The sequence below is a fragment of the Cheilinus undulatus genome, linkage group 1 (genome assembly GCF_018320785.1).
Source record: "Cheilinus undulatus linkage group 1, ASM1832078v1, whole genome shotgun sequence".
Classification (NCBI taxonomy): domain Eukaryota; kingdom Metazoa; phylum Chordata; class Actinopteri; order Labriformes; family Labridae; genus Cheilinus; species Cheilinus undulatus.
The window spans coordinates 23074725-23094391 of record NC_054865.1 but is presented as its reverse complement, the minus strand read 5'-3'; the positions used below and the strand labels follow the sequence as shown (position 1 = coordinate 23094391).

Sequence of the window (19667 nt, the reverse complement as noted above, 5' to 3'; positions counted from 1 at the left end):
TTTAGACCGAGTGCTACCATATTCGCCATTTGTTTTTGTTTTGTGTCATTATTTTCTAAAAGAACCTTTAATTATGTTAATTCTGTCATTTTATTTCAAGGAGTGTCATATTAATTTGGACCATTCAGATTTATTATCGCTTAGAACTAAGTATTTAGAGATGGTGGCAAACCTTCTAGGCTTGCTTGGTTACGTCTGGCAAAGTTTGCCTTTATCGTCAGCCATTGAGTTCCCGGTCGCGAAGGAGGTGGAATTTGGTGTAGGCTAACACTACTTGTGAACTTAACCGGGGTGACCTTTCTGCTTTCTGTCTTTTCTGACTCTTTCGTGGAAATTGGGTGTATTGTACAAAGGGAGGTTGGTGTTTGTCGCTTTTCGGTTGCTTGTGCTTCCGCTTCAGCCCCTTTAGCCAGCCGTACATTCAGCGACAGATGACAGTGACAGGCGGGGTGTTGGGAGCTGTTTATTGATAAGAGATAAACTAAGGCAGGACGGCTGTCACGCGCAGATAAAACGGACAATAACGGCTAAAGGTTGACATGTAATGGCAAGAATCTCGATACAGGATGGGTACGATGTGTTGACATGGCGGCTGAAGGAGTAACATGTTTCTCCAGGAAGATCTAACTCGTCAGGAAACACCTTGACGCTATCAATCACTGAAACTCACTGGCAACTAAAGGAAATACCTATTTTTTGTCAATTTTAACGAAACAAGCGGACAGTTTGAACAATGCGGCTTTTATTTCGCATGTTTAGGTGCACACATGGGGTGCATTTAACCACACTGAAGCTAACACATCCGAGGATGTTATGGTTGGAGCACCGTCTCACCCTCTCCACTGCCTACCGGAGGAAAACACAGTCAACAGGGGCCAAGTTTCCTGGCCGTCCGACACCTGCCTTCCTCACCCGGCCTTTCATCTCCGTCCTGCCCTCCAAATGTGTCTCTGAGCTCTGTTCACACGCACAGAAAGGCCGAGCACCCACAGGCACCCATACACCTGTTGCCTTTGCCAGCTCTTCAGCCACCTCCACACCTACACCAACCGGATCTTTGAAGAGCCAGGCGGACGCAAAGAAGGACCAAACACCGACCACGGTTCCCCTGGAAGATGTGAAAAGGATTTTGAGACTTGCCCATCCGGAGAGATGGAGGCTGGCAGGTAAAAAGTGTTTAAATACCCTTGGACTTCCTAGCGTTAAAATAGTACTGTAATTCCTTTAAAGCATTTCACTGCACTGATAATCATTTTTATTGATAAAGATATGTCCATTAAAAGAACGTGTACACTGTCTTTATGCAGACATTTATTTTTGGTCTCATGGAAACCCTCTGGTGTGAGAAATAAACACCAAGCTGTCATATAAGGGCATTTGTATTATTATAAGCCTGCCTTTGTATGGATGTTTATTTATGTATGCCTCTAGGGTGTCAGTGAGATCAGCTGTAACCTGTTCTGACCTTGTTTGGAGACAGGTAGCACCACAATAATAACTTGTGAATTAAGTCAACTTGTCTTAATTGCCTGGAAATGCTGCACCGCCTTGCAGCTTTTGGCAGCTCAATGTTTCAAACAATTGTAGGATAAATTCGTCTTCTATTATTAAAGTAAAGCAAGTCTCATTCTTTGGTTATGAACTTTCTCCTGTGAATTATTTTTTCCTCCTGCCCATCCCAGCTGCTGTGGGCTTTCTCACCATCTCCAGTGCAGTGAGCATGTCAGCTCCATTCTTCCTGGGTAAAGTGATCGACACCATTTACACCACAGGAGCAGATGCAGAGACCATGGCTGCCTCCCTGACATCATTATGCATCATGCTCACAGGAGTGTTCCTGTGTGGAGGAGCAGCCAATGCTGCCAGGGTTTACCTCATGCAGATCTCAGGTGAGCTGAGGACAGAGACTAATACTCTACACATGAAGAAACACAGGTACAGACAGAGAAAAGATCAGAAAAATCTCACTCCACATTACATAGAGCTGAACAAAGCAGTAAACAAACTGATTGATGTCTGCATCAGTGAGCATGGTTAAAGGGCTCTTACTGAGTCTCTGCTCATAAAGTATAGGAACAAAACATTTTAGTGTATTGTATGCACAGTGTATATGTGAAGAACTTTGAAATTTAAGTTTTAGCGTACACAAGCATTAAATATAAAGTGAGAGAGAAGACATGGCTGATTTAGCTTAGCATAAATAACAGAAGTAGTAGACAAAGCTAGTCTTTCTCTGTGCTCTAAACCTCTGTAAATAATTAGATTTATCGTGTTTGCTTAATCTGTACACGAGCAGAGATGTACAAACATCATGATGAGGCTGAAATGATGTCTTGGTGGCCAGAGGCCAGGTGCACTTACTTCCTGGAAACCTTAGCATGAGGACATATCTGTGTAAGGATTATTACACATGGGATGCAGTGTTTTAAATTAGAGGGCTTTTTAGATGTGTGCAGTTACACTATTGAACTTAGGGCAAATGGAAGCTAGCAGGGATTCATTTACTGTCAGTCTTTGAACTAAGCTAGAATTACTGGTTTTAGCTGGGGCTGTACAAGGAGTTGCAATGCCATTGTAATTGTATTATAAGCACAGATACTAAATATATGTCCAAATTTTGAATTTAACTCAGTAAATAAAAAATAATATAGAATATTTTACAAAGAAATCCTTACTCACTCAGGAAATTTAAATTATATTGCCAATTTTGTAAAGGTGGCACACCACCAGAATTTTAAATTTTGTTTTCATACGAGTTCAAATCAGCCAACATCAATACCCATTTTACTAACATGGCAACAAAAATAGAAGTCCTAACTAGCGACACATAAAATTGCAGGCAAACTTCTGCACTGTCTAAATTGAACAAATATGGTACCAAAACATCGGCAACTACTTTCTTGAGTTGAAACAGCATATAGGATTGCTGCTTCTGGCATCTTTTGGCCAAAAATATACAGTAAGTGAAGAACTTTGGGGGGGGGGGTGTTAAAGCATCAACACTTTATAACTATTGACCCTTAAAATAATAGATTGTGTTGTTTGAAACATGTGGCATCAAGAAGACAATTGTATCTGGCTTATTGGAAAAAAAGAAAACCCTCAGTGATTCGCGTTTTTATTTCAATTTTATTTTCTTACAGATCTTTTTGGCATGAGAGTGGAAATATTTTTTTTAATCTACTTCTTAGTGTCTTTTTTTAAATGATTGGAGAAGAGATTTAGCTACTTGAAAATTTAACCCAAATGATTACACATGATCATTGCAAGTTTCAGTGCACAAGGACATTTTAAAAGATTTTTCTCCAAGACTGATTATCACATTATTAATTTATGACAATGAATGCCTTCTCACTTGCTGGAATTAGAGCAATCTTTTTTCTGATGGTCTGATTTTCAGTAAATCAACTAAGTGAAACGCTTTCTTTCCTACAGCCTTGCATTAATATTTGTCTTTTCTATCCACAGGCGAACAGATTATTCGTGATCTCCGCGCCTCGTTGTTCTCATCCATCCTCAGACAGGAAGTGGCATTTTTTGACAAGAATAGGACTGGTGAGCTCATCAACCGCCTCTCCGCTGACACAGCCGTGGTGGGAAACTCAATCACAGACAACTTATCAGACGGGCTGCGGGCAGTGGCCCAGGCCGTTGCTGGTGTCAGTATGATGGTGAGTATAAGTGCGTCACAGTGGTCTGCTGTGGTTGGTTGGGAGGTACCAATTGGTTTGATAATGATGCATTAAAATTATGAAATAAATATGATGATATTGTGTTGCTGATTTGCCTGAAATACCTTTAAACTTTACAAAAATATTCCAAATGAGTGCACAGCCACTGAGACCCTCCATAGAATAGCTCTTGCTTTGAACAGATTAGACCTAAAGAAACCTGAAGTAATTAAATGGCAAAGCAGGGTATGTGCATGCCAGGCTTATATAGTTCAGTATCAGGAAGTTGTTCTGTTTGTATGTGAGCTTAAAGTTTGTGTTTGATTTCCTGCTGTGGTCTGCAGAATGTTGGGCAACAGGTTTTTCAAAGTGCCTTGGATCATTTCAAAGAAATTATATGACTGCCACTGCCACACCCGCTACAATCGTTGTTGATACAAACACAAAGCGTTGTCTGTTTGGAAAAGGTCACTAAAACAGTTATGACCAACAGGTGGTTGAAATGACAGATATTATAACCAATATCTGCTGAGCTGTTAATCTAATGGTGGCTAATCTTACTGTTTTCTGATACCTTTGTTTTTTTTTTTTTTGTTTGTTTTTTGTACAAACTCTGAAATGTTTGAGAATTGAAGCATTGCAGGTTAGTGGGCAAACTTGTCTTTTTACTGGGGCTTTTTCCTTTTTCCATTTCCTGGTTTCATCTTTAACATGTGCATAACTTAAAATCATAAAACCCACAGTAGCTGATGCTCATGGAACAATTGTTTTCTTCACAAGGAAGTCAACTGAGTTCCCGGTTTGCTAAACATCTAAAGGAAATGAATGGAGAAGATTAGTGTAATTACTGTTTAGGGCAACTTAACTGCTATTTCCTTTGTCAGTCTTCCTCCCTCTCCTTTCTTTCCCCCCTTTATTTTCACTAATAGCACTTTTTCTTCCTCGTCTCTCTTCTTTTCTAGTTCTACATCTCCTCCAGTCTAGCAAGCTTTGTGCTGCTGATTGTTCCCCCTCTGGCCGGCCTCGCTATCATCTACGGCAGATACCTTCGCTCCATTTCCAAGCGTACACAGGACGCTCTCGCACAAGCAACACAGGTGCAGTACATACAGACAACAAATTAAGTCAGTGTACATTATCTAATAACACACAATGGCGGTATTTGATCATTTAAATTAAAAATGGCTTTTTAGAGGTTTTTGTGATACTTCATATTGAAATCAGTTCATATTAGCGGCGGATAAGTCACTGCTGTTTGTTCATTCCTTTAGCATTAGGCACTGATACAGATTTAGCATTGTCTGTGATGGCTTGATTAAATTTGCAGAAAGATTAAATTTTCTGTTTTGATAAAGTGATTCCAGATAAAATAGCAACTAAAGGATTTGTGTGTTTGTAGTTGGCAGAGGAGCGCATCAGCAACCTACGGACTGTCAGGGCTTTTGGTAAAGAGCTGTCAGAGGCCAGCAGATACACACAGAAGATAGACCAGGTTTTGAGCCTGGCCAGGAAAGAAGCTGCGCTACGGTCTGGCTTCTTTGGAGTGGTAAGTGTGTGTGTGTGGTGGGTGTGTGGGTGTGTGTGAGTGTGTGTGTGTGCATGTGTGTGTCCTGCTAGTGATGCAAACTAAATTCACAGTAGAAAATGTTGCAAAGAGGCTTCTGCTTTCTTGCAGCTGTGTTCTTGGCTTAGCTTAGTGCTGTGGTAGTTTGTATATCTATATGCAGTAATGAAGTATGTTTTAACCACCAACATGTATTTTCAACATCAACTGAAATGATAAATCAAATCTGTACACTTACAAGGTCAAAGGATAATTTAAGCAACTGCTAAGCTGAAAGCAGAATGAAGATAACGCCACAGATTTCAGCAGAAGTGTAAGAACTAAAATGGATATTACTGGGTCACCATCAGACTGAACAGAGATTAAACTCTGTCTACAGGGGGAGTGATGCAGTAGCCCACTTTGATCTGTTGGAATACATAAAACAAAATTTTGACATTACAAGTAGCAAGATAGCAAATCAGCTAAGGAGAAAAGAAATACAGTAAATTTAGTAGAGACATGCTTAGGCAAAAATCTCCAAAAAGGCCATTTTGGCATGATTTTGCACCACACATTTGCGCATTTCCCACAAACCATCTAAATGTATGACTAAAACTGTGTTTCTCTTTTCAGTGAAGAAGATGAGACCAAGACTAGCTTAACATAAATCTTTGGTGATTAAAAAGTCTGACGAAAAGTTATTTTAGTTCTCATCAAGGAGACTAGAACGAGACAAGAAATCATAGCCTGGTTGACAATAAAAATCTGTGATATCTTTCCACTGCATACAAGGATTGTCAGTGTTTTCATCATTGCATTTAAAATCAGTTAAAGTATTGGTTTAAGTGTTTTAAATGTGTTAGTTTAACAATAAGGCTAATTAAAGTAGTTAAAAGAAAATACACGTTTTTTTAAAGATAACTTTTTGGGCTTTTGCCATTATTAGATAAGGCAGCTGAAGACAGACAGAAAAGATGGGGAGAGAAAGGTGGCAAAGGCATGCATCAAACATGCTCTGAGACCAGTAACAGATCCAGTGACCTGTGCATTGAGGACTTAGTATCAGCCTATGGGTGCCTGCTCTATCAACTGAGCTAAGCCAGGACCCAAGAAAAAAACCTGTTTCAACCCAAAGTACAGATTAAAACCTCCCACGATACAAGGGTGGTTGATATTGTAAATAATATTTATGTTATGGAAAGGATCTCTTTTTGTTTGTGTCTGGAGGAAGATCTTTTTGTTAAACTTTGGATCAACTGGATGAAATATGTCAAACCCATTCAGACAGATTTTGTGGAGGTGACCATCCAAGGGCCTTGTGGTGCCATCTAATCTTAGCAAACTACATTGTTATTGTAATTTTGATGTACTTTTCCTCCCTCTTGAGTCTATTTGTAATATATTCTTTCACTGAATTACAGAGGAAAACAAAGATACTTTTCCAAGTACACATTGTTGTCTGCCTTTTAGAATCGAAAATAAAGAATATAGAAGAATGTAAGGTAAAATGTAAGGTCTTTTAAGTGACTAAGACTTGACTAAAATGATTTTGAGTTTTTGTCAGTTAAAGCTAGACACAAACTGTGAAGGTTAAAGGGGACTAATTTGTGACTAAAGTTGATAAACATTCTCATCTAAAGACTAAAACTGTTTTTAAAATAGCAGCCAAAATTAACACACCCCCAAACCATACTGTTAGAAACTTTTGTTCTGGTTTATTAGTAATTATATAAATGGTTTTAGTCGATATGTAGTTCAGTTTGGTGTTTCTAAAAAAACAGCCATTATGTTTCTGTATCCAAGAAACAAACATACATAGGATATGAGGTCTGTCTCTAACTGGAGCAGATTTATTACTTACACAGTAACGCACACTCCAAAATAATTAACAAATATCAGCAGCCTTTTCTAATACCATGAAATGTAATTCATGGCCATTGACATCTAAAAACAACCAGAAAACTTATTTTAAAAGTCACTGAACTGTAATCAACAGTGTCAGCATAAAGACTGCACTGCATGATAAGGTATTATTTATTGAAAACATGCCACAATATCACAAGACATTTAGCGAGGTGGCTATAACAAACTGCTATCACTGAGGAAAAACAAGCTCTTCAAATGTTATCAGTTAAATAATGTTCAACTTTGTCTGTGTATAAGCCTTCCTCACAGAGAGAGAGAATCTGGCAACAGTCGGGTTTTCCAGCAGTTGCCCAGAGGGACTGCAATCAGTCCGAGTGGTTCTGTGTCAGGGAGCAGCGATGTCAGATGTTTATTTAATTGAATAATTGTTTGGTGTGTGTTTCAGACTGGGCTGAGTGGGAACCTAATGATCCTTTCAGTGCTGTACAATGGAGGCCTTCTAATGGCTGACCAGCACATAACTGTGGGGGAGCTCTCATCCTTCCTCATGTACACTTTCTGGGTTGGCATCAGTATTGCAGGTAATACACATACCAGAAAAGCATGTGCTCTGGTGTAGTATATGTACTTTGTTATATAATCTGTTTATGTCTGATGACTGATGGCTGGTGTTTCTTTGCCTCATGTGTAGGTCTGAGCTCATTCTACTCTGAGCTGATGAAGGGTTTTGGGGCAGGATCCAGACTGTGGGAGCTACTTGACAGAAAACCTGAGTTTCCTCTGAATGGTGAGTATACACACCCATATTGGTCTACATAAATACACCCAACCCTTAGGACCCATCCAAGTCCATCCTTTATTATAGTCAGTCTTGTCTTTGCCACTACAGTTAAGAATTGTTTTCATATTATGCACCATGACCAACAGATATCTGGGTTTTATCATGGTTTAGTTCTTAATTTTTGGCCAGGGAAGACCTGGCCACACAGCCAACATTGTATCTCTTTACTCTATCAACAAGGAGTTATTGATGCCATGTGAAACCACTACAAACATCTTGGAATTAATTATACATTTAGAAAATCATAACAGTCTGAATATAACTTTTTAAGAATTAAAATCAAATATTTTTCCTTCAATTGTTACTGCTTTAAGGAAATAATAATTACGTACAGTCTCAACTTTCTATCCACGAAAATAATCTATTACTTAATGTTTTCCTTACTTCTCTCTTCTTTTTTAACTTCTTTACCACTCACTTCTGATTTATATTACTGTATTGAGCCATTCAAGTAGATTGAAGCCAATATATCTCCTGTCTATGCATTCTGTTTCCTCTGTTCCTCCACAGAGGGCCTCATTCTCCCTGCAGACCAGCTGAAGGGTCAGTTGGAGTTCTGTGATGTCTTCTTTGCCTACCCAACCCGTAAGGAGGCTCCAATTTTCCAGAACCTGAATTTGCTGGTACCGGCTGGCACCATCATGGCCGTGGTGGGACCAAGTGGGTCTGGAAAGTCATCCCTGGTGTCGCTGCTGCTCAGGCTGTATGATGCTGACGCTGGTGAGAGCAAGATGGCTTTTTCATCCATATCAACAGCTGCTTTGTAATGACATTTTTAGAAAGTTCTCTGTCAGATGGTTGCTTTCTTACTCAAAGCAACTTCTTTCCTCTAGGTGTCATCACTGTAGATGGCCATGACATCAGAGATCTAAATCCCTATTGGCTAAGGAGTCACATTGGGACTGTCAGCCAGGTAATAAACTCCTAACTCATAGCCTCATATAAACTGGGAAGACCCTTTAAAAAGGTTTCTTATAAGGGGTGAAGACATATTGACAGCCCTCCTTACATTCTGCCTCCATTTTCTCCACCTCTCTTCACAGGAGCCAGTGCTGTTTTCATGCTCAATAAGAGATAATATAGCATACGGGGCAATAGACCCGAACTCTGTGACGAGCGAGGACATCTACAGAGCTGCCAGAGTAGCCAATGCCTATACCTTTATCCAGGCTTTTCCTAAAGGCTTTGACACTGTGGTGGGGGAAAAAGGAGTGCTCCTGTCAGGTGAGAAAAGGCAGCTTAGTAGGGAAATTAACTTCAGATACAGAACATTTTTTGATGAAGACATTGTGGAATTGGGCAGCTTTTATTTGAATAGCAAATTTCAGCAACAAGGTGATTGAAAGTGCTTTACAACACACTAATGGAAAAAATGTTTTGAACCAGTCAATAAAACAAAATAAGATAAAGATAGAAAGGGGAAAAAAAGGAAGAACAGCAAACCAATTATCGTGATTTTCCAACCCTTTGCTTGAGGGCTCTTTAGTTGGTTATGAAACTGATTGAAATTAATACTGATACCTTTGACCTTCAGGAGGAAGTAGTACCATCAGTATAAAGTTTTACTAGTCCTATAAAACTCTTTTTAATATCCCGCTGGGGCTTGCCATGGCGCAAGTTCCTCAGTGAGAAAGAATAACTTCCAAATAAAGCAGGATTGGTGCTGGTTTAGCTCAGTTGGTAGAGTGGGCAACCAGGTGCAGAGGTTGTCTTATAATCAGTGACAAAAAGCCCCAAAAATAATATTTAAGGAAAAGAAGAAAAAACAGGATGCCTTTTTTTGTTAAAGTAAATTGTGTCCACACTTGTGGGACATTTTCAGCACAGATGTAAAAGGGGCTCCACTTTCGCCTTGGGTCACCAGAATTTTACACATCTAAAGCCATCTAAAGCAGTGGTTTTCAACTGTTCAGGTATCAGGACCCAACTCCACCTCCTTATGTGAAACACAACCCAAATGTAAAAAAAATTCAAACACTCAAATATATTTCATGTAATATTTTGCATTTTGGACTTTAGATGGAACAAAAGTGCATGCATCCATTCATTTTTCCTTTCATTTCTCAAGATAACATGAAAATTTTCTCAAGATGTTATCTTCTTATCCTGCAACAATCAGCTTTGTTTTCCCTAGGAAAGGAGAAAAAATTATGAAATCTGGAGAAAACACTGAAATGTACTCATCACAGGAAAACTCAGTGAAATCAAGGGATGGGTTAGGGCTTCCATACATCAGTGGGTTTTTCGCAACATGTTTTTTTTTCAAGACACACATTCATGACCCACTGGAAAAAAAACCTGTGCCCTGCTTCTAGGTCCTGACCCACCAGCTGGAAACCACAGATCTAAAGTTCCTCATTCGAGCTTTAAATTGTCAGACATAATGCTTATTGATCCCAAATAAACAGAGTGTCCGCATGCTCTTAAAAACTATTAAAAGTTGATCAATCAATTTAGCCATTTGCCTTTAATAAGTATTAAAATGTCTTAAATGCAAGATTATACGGTTGTATTTTTTTTCTAAATAGTAATCTAAGAGGTTGCATGCTTTCAAATGGTTTAAATAAAAATGAACAAGTATTGTAAGTATTCTGATATGGCCGATTATACTTTGTCTTTTTTCTTCAATCCTAAATATAAGCTGTTTTCCATTTTTAGCTTTAACTGTAGTGCAATACTTGTAAATAGGTACTTCTAGATTGTGGTGTAACTACTTTTAGGCTGCTAAAGTAAAGAAAAATGGGGTCTTCCATTTGCTACCTGGCATCTTTTTTTTCTAATAGTCTAATCTCAAAATTCTCCAAAAAAGTCTGACTTACCTGCTTCAATAGGAAATCTTTGTTTTCAAATTTTGCCTTCCTATCTTCCTATACAAAACATATATGAAGCTGTGTGTAATGTAATGGATTAGAAACTGAAGATGTGATTGAATATTGTGATTAAAATGTATGAAGAGGGTCTTGAAAAAGGTCTTAATGTCTTAAGCATTTAATATAATGTCAGATTTTCTCTGTATACCCTGATAACATACCTTATCAAAAGAAAGTTACTCTTAAATATTAAAGTCAATAATGCATTCATTTGTAGTCTAAATTCTAAATGTACTCAGTTTCAATTTGTCAATCATAAATAAAAATTATAAATAAAAATTATGAAAAGTAATAAATCAGTTTTGAATATAGGCTACATCAAGTTTAAATCAACACTGCCTACTCTAAAAAGTTTAACTAATCTCTTTCTTTTTTCACCAGTGTCTTTATGAAGTGCTTTTAAATGTTTGTATAAATTGCCTTTTCTATTGATTGTTTTCTTTGCTTAGATGATAAAACTTTAAAAATCTATCCAGTTGATTGCTATGGCTCAGTAACAAAGGGCCTGTTGTTCCCTTAGCTTTTGTGTGCATTTGTCTCTTCATAACCTCTGTGTTTGTTTCTCAGGTGGTCAGAAGCAGAGGATAGCCATAGCAAGAGCACTGCTCAAGGTAAATTAAACAACATGGTAGATTTATTAGTCTGTAATATCAGAAGAAAGCAAAGCAATTTCATCTTTAACGTTGTTCTTCTCTCACAGAATCCAAAGATCCTGCTTTTGGATGAAGCTACAAGGTAAGAAGGACTAATGTGGTTCAACAGCTGTTGTAGAAATCTGCAAAAATGAAACTATTTTTTTTATTTGCCTTGTTTACTCCACAGTCCTGCAGATATGTTCTAAATTTATGATGATAGCCTCCCTAGTTAAAAATTCATTTTTTTACTGTGTTGGTAATAGACTATATAATGAGGTTTTCATTAAATAACATTATAAACGATGTTATCCCAGTGCATTGGACGCTGAGAACGAGTTTCTGGTGCAGGAAGCCTTGGAGCGATTGATGGAAGGTGAGCATTTCTATTTTTATGAATAATAGACATAAAATGGATTTATTTCTGCCTTTTTCTCTTTTAATTCTTTGTATGTCCTTGTTCATTATTTCTCCCCTCCTCACATTGTCATAGGGAGGACAGTTGTGATCATCGCTCACCGCCTGTCAACCATCCAGAATGCCAGTGCTGTTGCCGTTCTGGACCAGAGGCATATCGCCGAGTGCGGCCAGCACACAGAGCTGCTTGGCAACAGGCAAGGACTGTTCAGGAAACTGATGGAGAAGCAAGCGTTTCTACAAGAAGAACAGAAAAGAGCACTGCGCTGAGAACACACAGAGTGCAGATGAGAAGAAGGTGAGGTAATGGGGGCGTACAGCACTGAAGATGGAGAAAATAAAAAGTACTGCAGGGAATGGGCAGAGGTGTATAGGACAAAAAAGCAGAGATGTCCTTCTTAGTGTAGCACTGAAGACAGGTTCAACCACAGTGAAGAACTGACTGCTAAAAACAGTGAGAGACTCTTTAATTTGAGTATATCTAAATGTACACTGTGGGAAGAGAAGAGACTGTGTTTATGAAAGTGAAAGTGGGATGTTTCTCACCCACGACCTGTTTTTTAAAACCACTGTCATCACTGTCAGTTTGGCAAAAAGCCAATATCTGGTCTCCAAAAGTTCGAGTATAAGGGAGAAAATATTAAATTTATTATTTTCATAACCATCCAAAAACAGTCCAGTGTGATATATATATATATATATATACACAGTGCTGTATAAGATTTATTTGTTCTCAGATTTGTCTATTTATTAGTGACTTTTTTATGAAGCTTACATCGGAGCCTTTAAAAGTTACTTTTACAAGCCACATGAAGAGGCTGTTTATGTTGTCTACACTGTGTTTTAGAGCTGTTGAATATCATGACAAAGTCATCTGTGATAAGGTTTTAAATCACAGCTAAGGTGCTACTAACCTGGAAAAAAAACAAATATCTCTCCTTGATGGTTTGGTTGAAGTTGATTGTGTTTAAAGTGGAATTTGTTGGCAAACATGTTCAGATTCACTGCACTTCAGATTCTGAAGTTTCTCTTTCTTTGGATTCAGTTTAGAGCACTGAAACTGCTTAACCTCATCACATTCACATGTTAAACACAATGTAGTGTGCTAATGTGATACAGGTACATGTTTTAATACAACAAGAAAAAAAATGCCAAGGCACCCAAAATAGTTTTAAATTGTAAAAAAATGCAGTTAAACTCAACTGGTTGGTTGAGACCCAAAAGTGGGCTGAGGAGCTGTTTCCAGTTGGTCTTAAAATAAAAGGAGGGAAAAAAGTTTATGCTGTACAGAAACCCTAAATGGACGTTGATACTTGAATAACATCACCTTTAAATGCAAGGATGGAATGGTTCCCTGCCTTTTAAGGATGATATTATCTTAAAAGGCAGGGAACAGAATGCTCATGAAGCTGGGGATGTTGGGGGCTATAGAAGGCTATTTATCTCCTTTTCTTGGAATGAAAAAGCTGGTTTCCTCAAGAAAACGAGGTAATTCCTTGAGAAATTGCCTAAATTTCCATTTAGTCTTGAGAAAATGATGAAGAAATCAAGTGTATGCATGTCCTTCAGTAACTAAATGCCTTTGAGACGTATTTGTTTTGTCTTCTTTCAGTATTTCCATCTAAAGCCCAAATTGCAACATTCTCCATTAAATTCATCCATGTGGTTCAATTTCTTTTTTGAAATTGGTGGTGGTCTTCGTGCCACAATCGCCCCTCTGTTAACATTGCTTTCATCCCTAATCCATTTTTTATTATGACTACTAAGAGATTTGTGGTACAAATCAGAGTGTAATCTCAGTGTTCACTATAAATAGTGGAAAAACACAGACCAGTGTCATGACTATTGAACATTTCTGACTTTGGGCTGCTCACCTCTGTCTGTCCACTGTCTCTCTGGTTCCTGCCAGTGATGTGTGTTTATAGGTCTGGCATTAAATCCAACATAAACGGCTCTAAAACCACACACAGCCGCAGTGCTGTTGAGCTAGCTAAATATTATAGCTGGCTTTGAGAGTGAGACTAAGAAGTAATGATTCTCTTAGTAAATATTTGCAAGTTAAATACCCACTTAACTACTTAGAGGGGAGCTCAGACTGGAGTGATTCAGAGGATTTTTGTGACTTATTACACCACACTTGAAAACCCCTGAGTCTGATTTCTTCACAGCTCTAAATGGTTTGTTTATGAGCTGTTATAATTTAACTCAACATGCAGGATTTTGCTCGATCATGTGGTTTGGTGCAAGAAAATGACCTTTTATTTTACAACCCCAGCTTTCATTTTCCTCAACTTATCAACTGGTAAATAAATGACAAGGTTTTTACCTCCTAGCTTTAAGCACAGCCAACATGCAGCACAAGGTACTGTATATTTAAAATGTGAAGATAGAATTGATGAGGTCAATATTCAGTCCAGTATTTTTTAAAATGGTTTGCTTGTGAAATGGAGGACAGATTAAATGCTGAAAAAGCTGTCATCATTATGTAATTTCTACAGAAATTAGAAATCAAGAAACTCAGCATCTCTCAACATTTATTGTGGAGGTTTTTGTCTCTCTTGTTGACAGGGAGTAGAGACTTGAATCATTGCGTAGCATATTTTATCCACTCTTTGAAGATGGTAAGGCATTTAAAACTCAAATCCACAGCCAACAAAAGTCAAATAAAACAGTCGTGATAATATAAAAAGGGATTATGTCAGGGTGCATTAATGCATAAATCACTTTGAAGTGACTGCTAAAATGTTGATAGTATATATGTAGAGATTTTATATATTTCTTACAGTGTACAGGATGTATTAAAGAGGAATCTGAGCTGTGAGGTCTAAATGAGTTTAGGGAAACAAGAGGATTTATCACACACCGGCTGTCCACACAACTAGTGTGTGATAAATTAGGCTTCTAGTATGTTACTTAAAGGTTTCTAATTACACTCAAGTCTTCATTACAAAGATGCCTTTTAACATTGACATCTCTGACACATTGAGTCTTGTTTGTGGCTCATGTGAAAGTGACAGTGAGCTGTTATTTTATCATCCCTAAATCTCAGCACTGCAAAGAAGGTTTGTTTTACTGGTTTGATATGAGTTATAAATAATAACCTAAAAGATGTATGACAGATTTTTAATGAGTTTTGTGTCTGTTGAACTATTATAGTTCTATGTCAAGATGAATAAAGTGAAATATTGTAAATATTTGTACATGGGGATCCTTGAACTTTGCTTGAAAATACATTTGCCATACAAACGTTTACATGAAACACAAGCTGACACCTTGGTTTTTGTGCAGTTCCTGCTGTGCATCATGCACCCAGTAGATGGTGCTATTGTTTCATACATTGAGTTTCAGGTAGTCATTGGATCAATGTCCATTGATTCCATCATACCTAAATAAAACCTGGGGGTGATTATATGAGTGATGTGTTTGCAGCTGCTGGCAGCTGGTGTTGACAGAGTGCTGAGCTCCTCATGCAAATAGACTGCTCATTGTCTCATCATGACACAAACATGACACACCAGTTGTTTATCCTCCCTTCTTTGACTCAATTTCCTAAAAAGTTAGGACACTATGTACAGTGTTAATCAAAACCGGATTTGATGATTTTCAACACTTTGAAAATCCATATTTGTTACACAACAAATGCTACAATATAAATTGAGTTTTTTGGGAGAAATGACATGCTGAATTTGAATCTGAGGCCAGCAGCACATATAGACAAGGCCATGTTTACCTCTATGTTACATCACCTCTTCTTACAAATCTTTAGAATCATTTTTGTTATCAAAGCAACCAATTTGTTATTATTATATTTTTGGGGGCATTTTTGTGCCTTTATTTGATAGAGGAGGATAGTGGATAGAGTTGGAAAGAGGGACGAGAGCAGGGGAGAGACATGCGGCGCGCCTTAACCACTTGGCCACCTGCGACCCTAAAGAGACCAATTTATGTGAGTTTGAAGGTGGAACAATGCCCCCTCCTTGCAGATGTGACGTCAGCACAGTTTGGATGATGTCATTTTTTTAAGACATCTGAAAAACTAGAACATGATTGGCTGCAGCACATGTGAGAAACATACAGTACATTTTAGTTAATATTGATGTTCAATTTTTTAAATGGAACCGTAAGATCTTTGAAGTATTCTTTGCAAACAAGCCCCTGTTTTAGAGGGTTTTTTATGGACTTAGGTCTAAATACATCAATGTATGGTTTACAGCTTTTCAGCAGTTTCCTGACTTCAGCAATGAGCTGTGCTCCCACACACTGGCTTCTTCTAAGTTCACTTCAGAATCTACTCTAATTTCAATACTGTGCTGTCTGTGAGCCTGAGGATCACAGCCAACCAATTTTGGTTTTCTGCCTTTTCCCTTGTGAATAGATGTTTCTTTGAATTGCCATAATCTTTCAATGATATTATGTCTTGTACACAATGAAATCCATAGATTTACAATAATTTTAGAAACCTTTCTTTAAGTTGTTATGCTTCTAATCTGCTTCTAGTCTCTCAGACCCCTTTCCTGTGTTACTTCACACAGATTCAACCTCTCTGTGATGCTTTTTTTACCTAATCATGTTACTAACCTGTAGACAGTTCACTCGTTAACTGTGAGATGTGCCATCACATGGTCTTTTTTGTTGCCAGTGTCATAACTAAAGAGCATAGACAGAAGTGAAGTGTTAAATATTCGGGGCTAGAATCAAACTTGTGCAATATACACTTCTCTGAAGCCATTCAACATGGCAGTTAAGATTTAAAATCTATTCACCATTTGTGCGAAAATGTCACTGTTCCACCTAAAAAAAAACATCCTTTAGAGCCAAAAAGTGGAAAAAAATATAGTGGTCACTTGTTTTTTAGAAAGGGACATGAAAAATCAAAATTACAGTGCATTCATTTTTTCAATGTTCTCACGCTACAGTTGAAAAAAATTTTTTTACTCTCATTAGCCTACAGTCAGTGCCCCATCATTTTAGCAACTTTATAAAAAATAAAAAACTGACATATCACATCGACATAAACAGAAAACACTTGAAATTTTGCTCAGGTTTCTTGTATTTCTCTTGATCGTTGCTGAGATGTTTCTACAGCTTGATTGGAGTTCACATGTACGTGCCAGCTTGAAGTTTTTCAACAAACTCCATGTGAAAGTAAAGCGGGCTGTCATGTGTTTTTCACTGAGTGCCTTCCATCTTTAGCCACTCTGCGGTAAAACACACATGGGTGGAGAGCTGCAGTGATGGTTGTCCTTCTGGTGGTCCTTCTCCACTAGGGCTGAACAATTACAAAAATAATCTAATTGTGATTTTTTTCCCCAATATTGCAATTGTGATTTAATATGCAGTTATTTTTAGGTTCCTCATCTTATGTGTTGTTCAATGAACACAAGCAGTAATTCATTCTATATTATAACCTGCACTATGTCAGATTAAAAAAATGTGGATAAACAATTTTCAAAAGAAAAAAGGTATTGTGATTTTAGGTCTAATTGCAAATTTGATATCAATTGCCATATTGAAGGGGATTTTTATGTTATTCTCATTTTGATTAAGAAAAAATATACACAAAGAAGAAAAAAAGGTTTTTTGTAAAAGTTCTAAAAAAGACACTTGAATGTTTTCATAATATGTAGAACCTAAAATCTCTGCTGCTGCTGCTGCTGCAAACCAAAATTACATTAAACTGGTATTTTTACAGATTTCTGGTTAAAGAAATATTGCACTGTCTGTGATTTGAAAATTGCAGCATGTCATATTGCTATTTAATCTAATTTGCAGTTAATTGTCCCGCCCTAATCTTCACACAGGATCTCTGGAGCTCAGAGTGACCATAGGGCTCTTGGTCACCTCTCTCACTTAGGTCTTTCTCCCCCGATTGCTCACTTTGACCAGGCGACCAGGTCTTGGAAGAGTCCTGGTTAAGTCAAACTTCTCCATGATTTGAGAATCATGGAGGCCACTGTACTCTTGGGAACTTTCAGTGCAGCAGATTTTTTTTTTTTGTGGCCTTCACCAGATCTGTGTATTGCAACAATCCTGTCTCTGAGCTCTGCATCAGTTCCTTTGACCTCATGGTTTGGTTTTTGCTCTGATATGCATTGTCAGCTGTGAGGCCTTCTATAGAGAGGTGTGGGCCTTTCCTAATCATGTTTAATAATTTAGCACAGCTGGACTCCAATCAAGGTGTGGAAACATCTCTGCAGTGATCCAGAGAAATAGGAGGAACCTGGGCTAAATTTCCCGCGTTTTACAAAGTGAGCCAGGGTCACCCACTGGTTCCTCTTTTCTGAAACATGTCGTCAGCTTCAAATTGAAATTGGGCATTTAATTTTGTGCCTTATCAATGATTTGGTTTCATTTTTTTGTAAAACAGCATAATGTGTTTTTATTTACATTGTATAAAAAATCCAAAATCATTTGTAAATGGGGTTTAAAAGTTAATGCATAAAGATTTATCAAGGAAAAAGAATCAATTTTAAGTGTGAAAATATTCTCAAATTTTCAGTTGACATGGAAATAGATGTATGAGGGCATGTTGTATCTCTATGACTGTTTTAAACAGTACATGGTAAACAGAATAATTTTAATCTAGGGCTTTAGATAAAGATTCTGGTCACTGTAATCCTTCACACAGTTCTGACTCACAATCTGTTTATTCACTCATGTCTTAGCCTAGGTCGAGGCCCCCAGCAGAGGCAGCACTTGTGTTCCCGTCCTGCAGAGGACGTCTCAGCTGGCTCTGACCAGGTGCTGCACAGCCCTGCAAGGTTTTCTAATTCCAGCTCCATGTGCTGCAGCTCCCCTCGCTTTTCTCTGTATCTACCCCCGGGCTATTTGAGGAGCAAGAGGAACTGAGGTTCTGACCCTTTTTAGGCCTTATGCAACACAGTGAGTTGGAAAAACATGGCCTGTTTGGTTCATTAGAGAGGAAAATGAATATGATGATCAGCATCTGGGCCCAAAATGCACTACTTTAAAAGAGCTGGGTTCAACCATGTTTATAAACAGAGGAAGTATTTTGCCTCATGAATGAAGTAATGATAATAGTAGACCTCATACCTATTTAAAATAAGGAGGGACTCACAAATACAATCTAGCAACAGGTTTTCAAAGAATGACAGAGAGGAAAAATTCCCCACGCTGTCACTGACTGGCGTTAATGCTCCCACCTCTGTCACCTCCTGATTTTCTTGTCAGATTGATTCATGAACCAAACATATTCTGTTGAATTTTGAATCAAAATGACTTCATGACTTTTGACTATTGAGTTCTATTGAGTTCTACCTTCATCAGTGCTGGCAAAGAGGCACACAATCCTCGTAAGGGACATTAGAGAGCAACATTAGAAAGCAGTGTACACTCAGCGAAAACTGCCATGTGCTGCACATGGCAAACAAGATGAGGCTTAACAGGAGGAGTAGTGTTTCCTGACACCTCATGGGATCAAATCACACAGTTCAGGCCAATAAAATCATCACAGAGAAGTTAATAAGTAGCATTTTTAAAGCTGGGAGTAAAACATGCTTGCCTTAAACGACATAATTTGTGGAGATTATCACTGGAAAGTTAATGTGCAAAAAAAAGGAAATTCCTGATTTCACTCTGAAATGAAAAAAGTTCCTGGAGCAGCTAAAAAAACCTTCACTTTCAGTACCGATTTGGGCAGTAGAGAGCTAATAATTTGCTTACCTCTTATTGGTCGTATTTTTATTTATTTGTTAATTTCAACAGGAAACCCTGTTTAGATTAAAATCTCTTCATAAGGGAGATTTGGCTCTGATGAGAGCCATACGAACAGGTGACATATCATGAATGATATATGATGCATAT

At 38.0% G+C, this 19667-nt stretch overlaps 1 protein-coding gene across 2 annotated transcripts; it reads left to right on the top strand.

The window, feature by feature from the left end:
* Positions 1–234: 234 nt before the first annotated feature.
* On the top strand, positions 235–18748 carry abcb10 (ATP-binding cassette, sub-family B (MDR/TAP), member 10). 2 transcript variants are annotated; one of them, XM_041793443.1, is made up of 15 exons: positions 235–1166; positions 1683–1889; positions 3469–3671; positions 4634–4768; positions 5071–5217; positions 7529–7664; positions 7775–7870; positions 8435–8644; positions 8758–8837; positions 8968–9148; positions 11362–11405; positions 11495–11529; positions 11744–11802; positions 11920–12141; positions 18509–18748. In XM_041793443.1, exons 1-14 carry the CDS (start codon positions 734–736, stop codon positions 12111–12113), a joined length of 2160 nt encoding a protein of 719 aa, XP_041649377.1. In that variant the 5' UTR covers positions 235–733; the 3' UTR covers positions 12114–12141; positions 18509–18748. The 2 variants fall into 2 exon arrangements, with proteins under 2 accessions (XP_041649377.1, XP_041649367.1); XM_041793433.1 differs by lacking the exon at positions 18509–18748 and having other exon boundaries at positions 11920–15200.
* The last annotated feature ends 919 nt before the right edge of the window (positions 18749–19667 follow it).

What these genes read in the sequence shown, in the direction of transcription:
- abcb10 (XM_041793443.1), top strand. Translation starts at nt 734, where the DNA reads ATGCGGCTTTTATTTCGCATGTTTAGGTGCACACATGGGGTGCATTTA. An exon ending in TTACCTCATGCAGATCTCAG is followed by an intron (nt 1,890 to 3,468) that starts GTGAGCTGAGGA and finishes TTCTATCCACAG; the next exon opens with GCGAACAGATTATTCGTGAT. An exon ending in GCTGTATGATGCTGACGCTG is followed by an intron (nt 8,645 to 8,757) that starts GTGAGAGCAAGA and finishes TCTTTCCTCTAG; the next exon opens with GTGTCATCACTGTAGATGGC.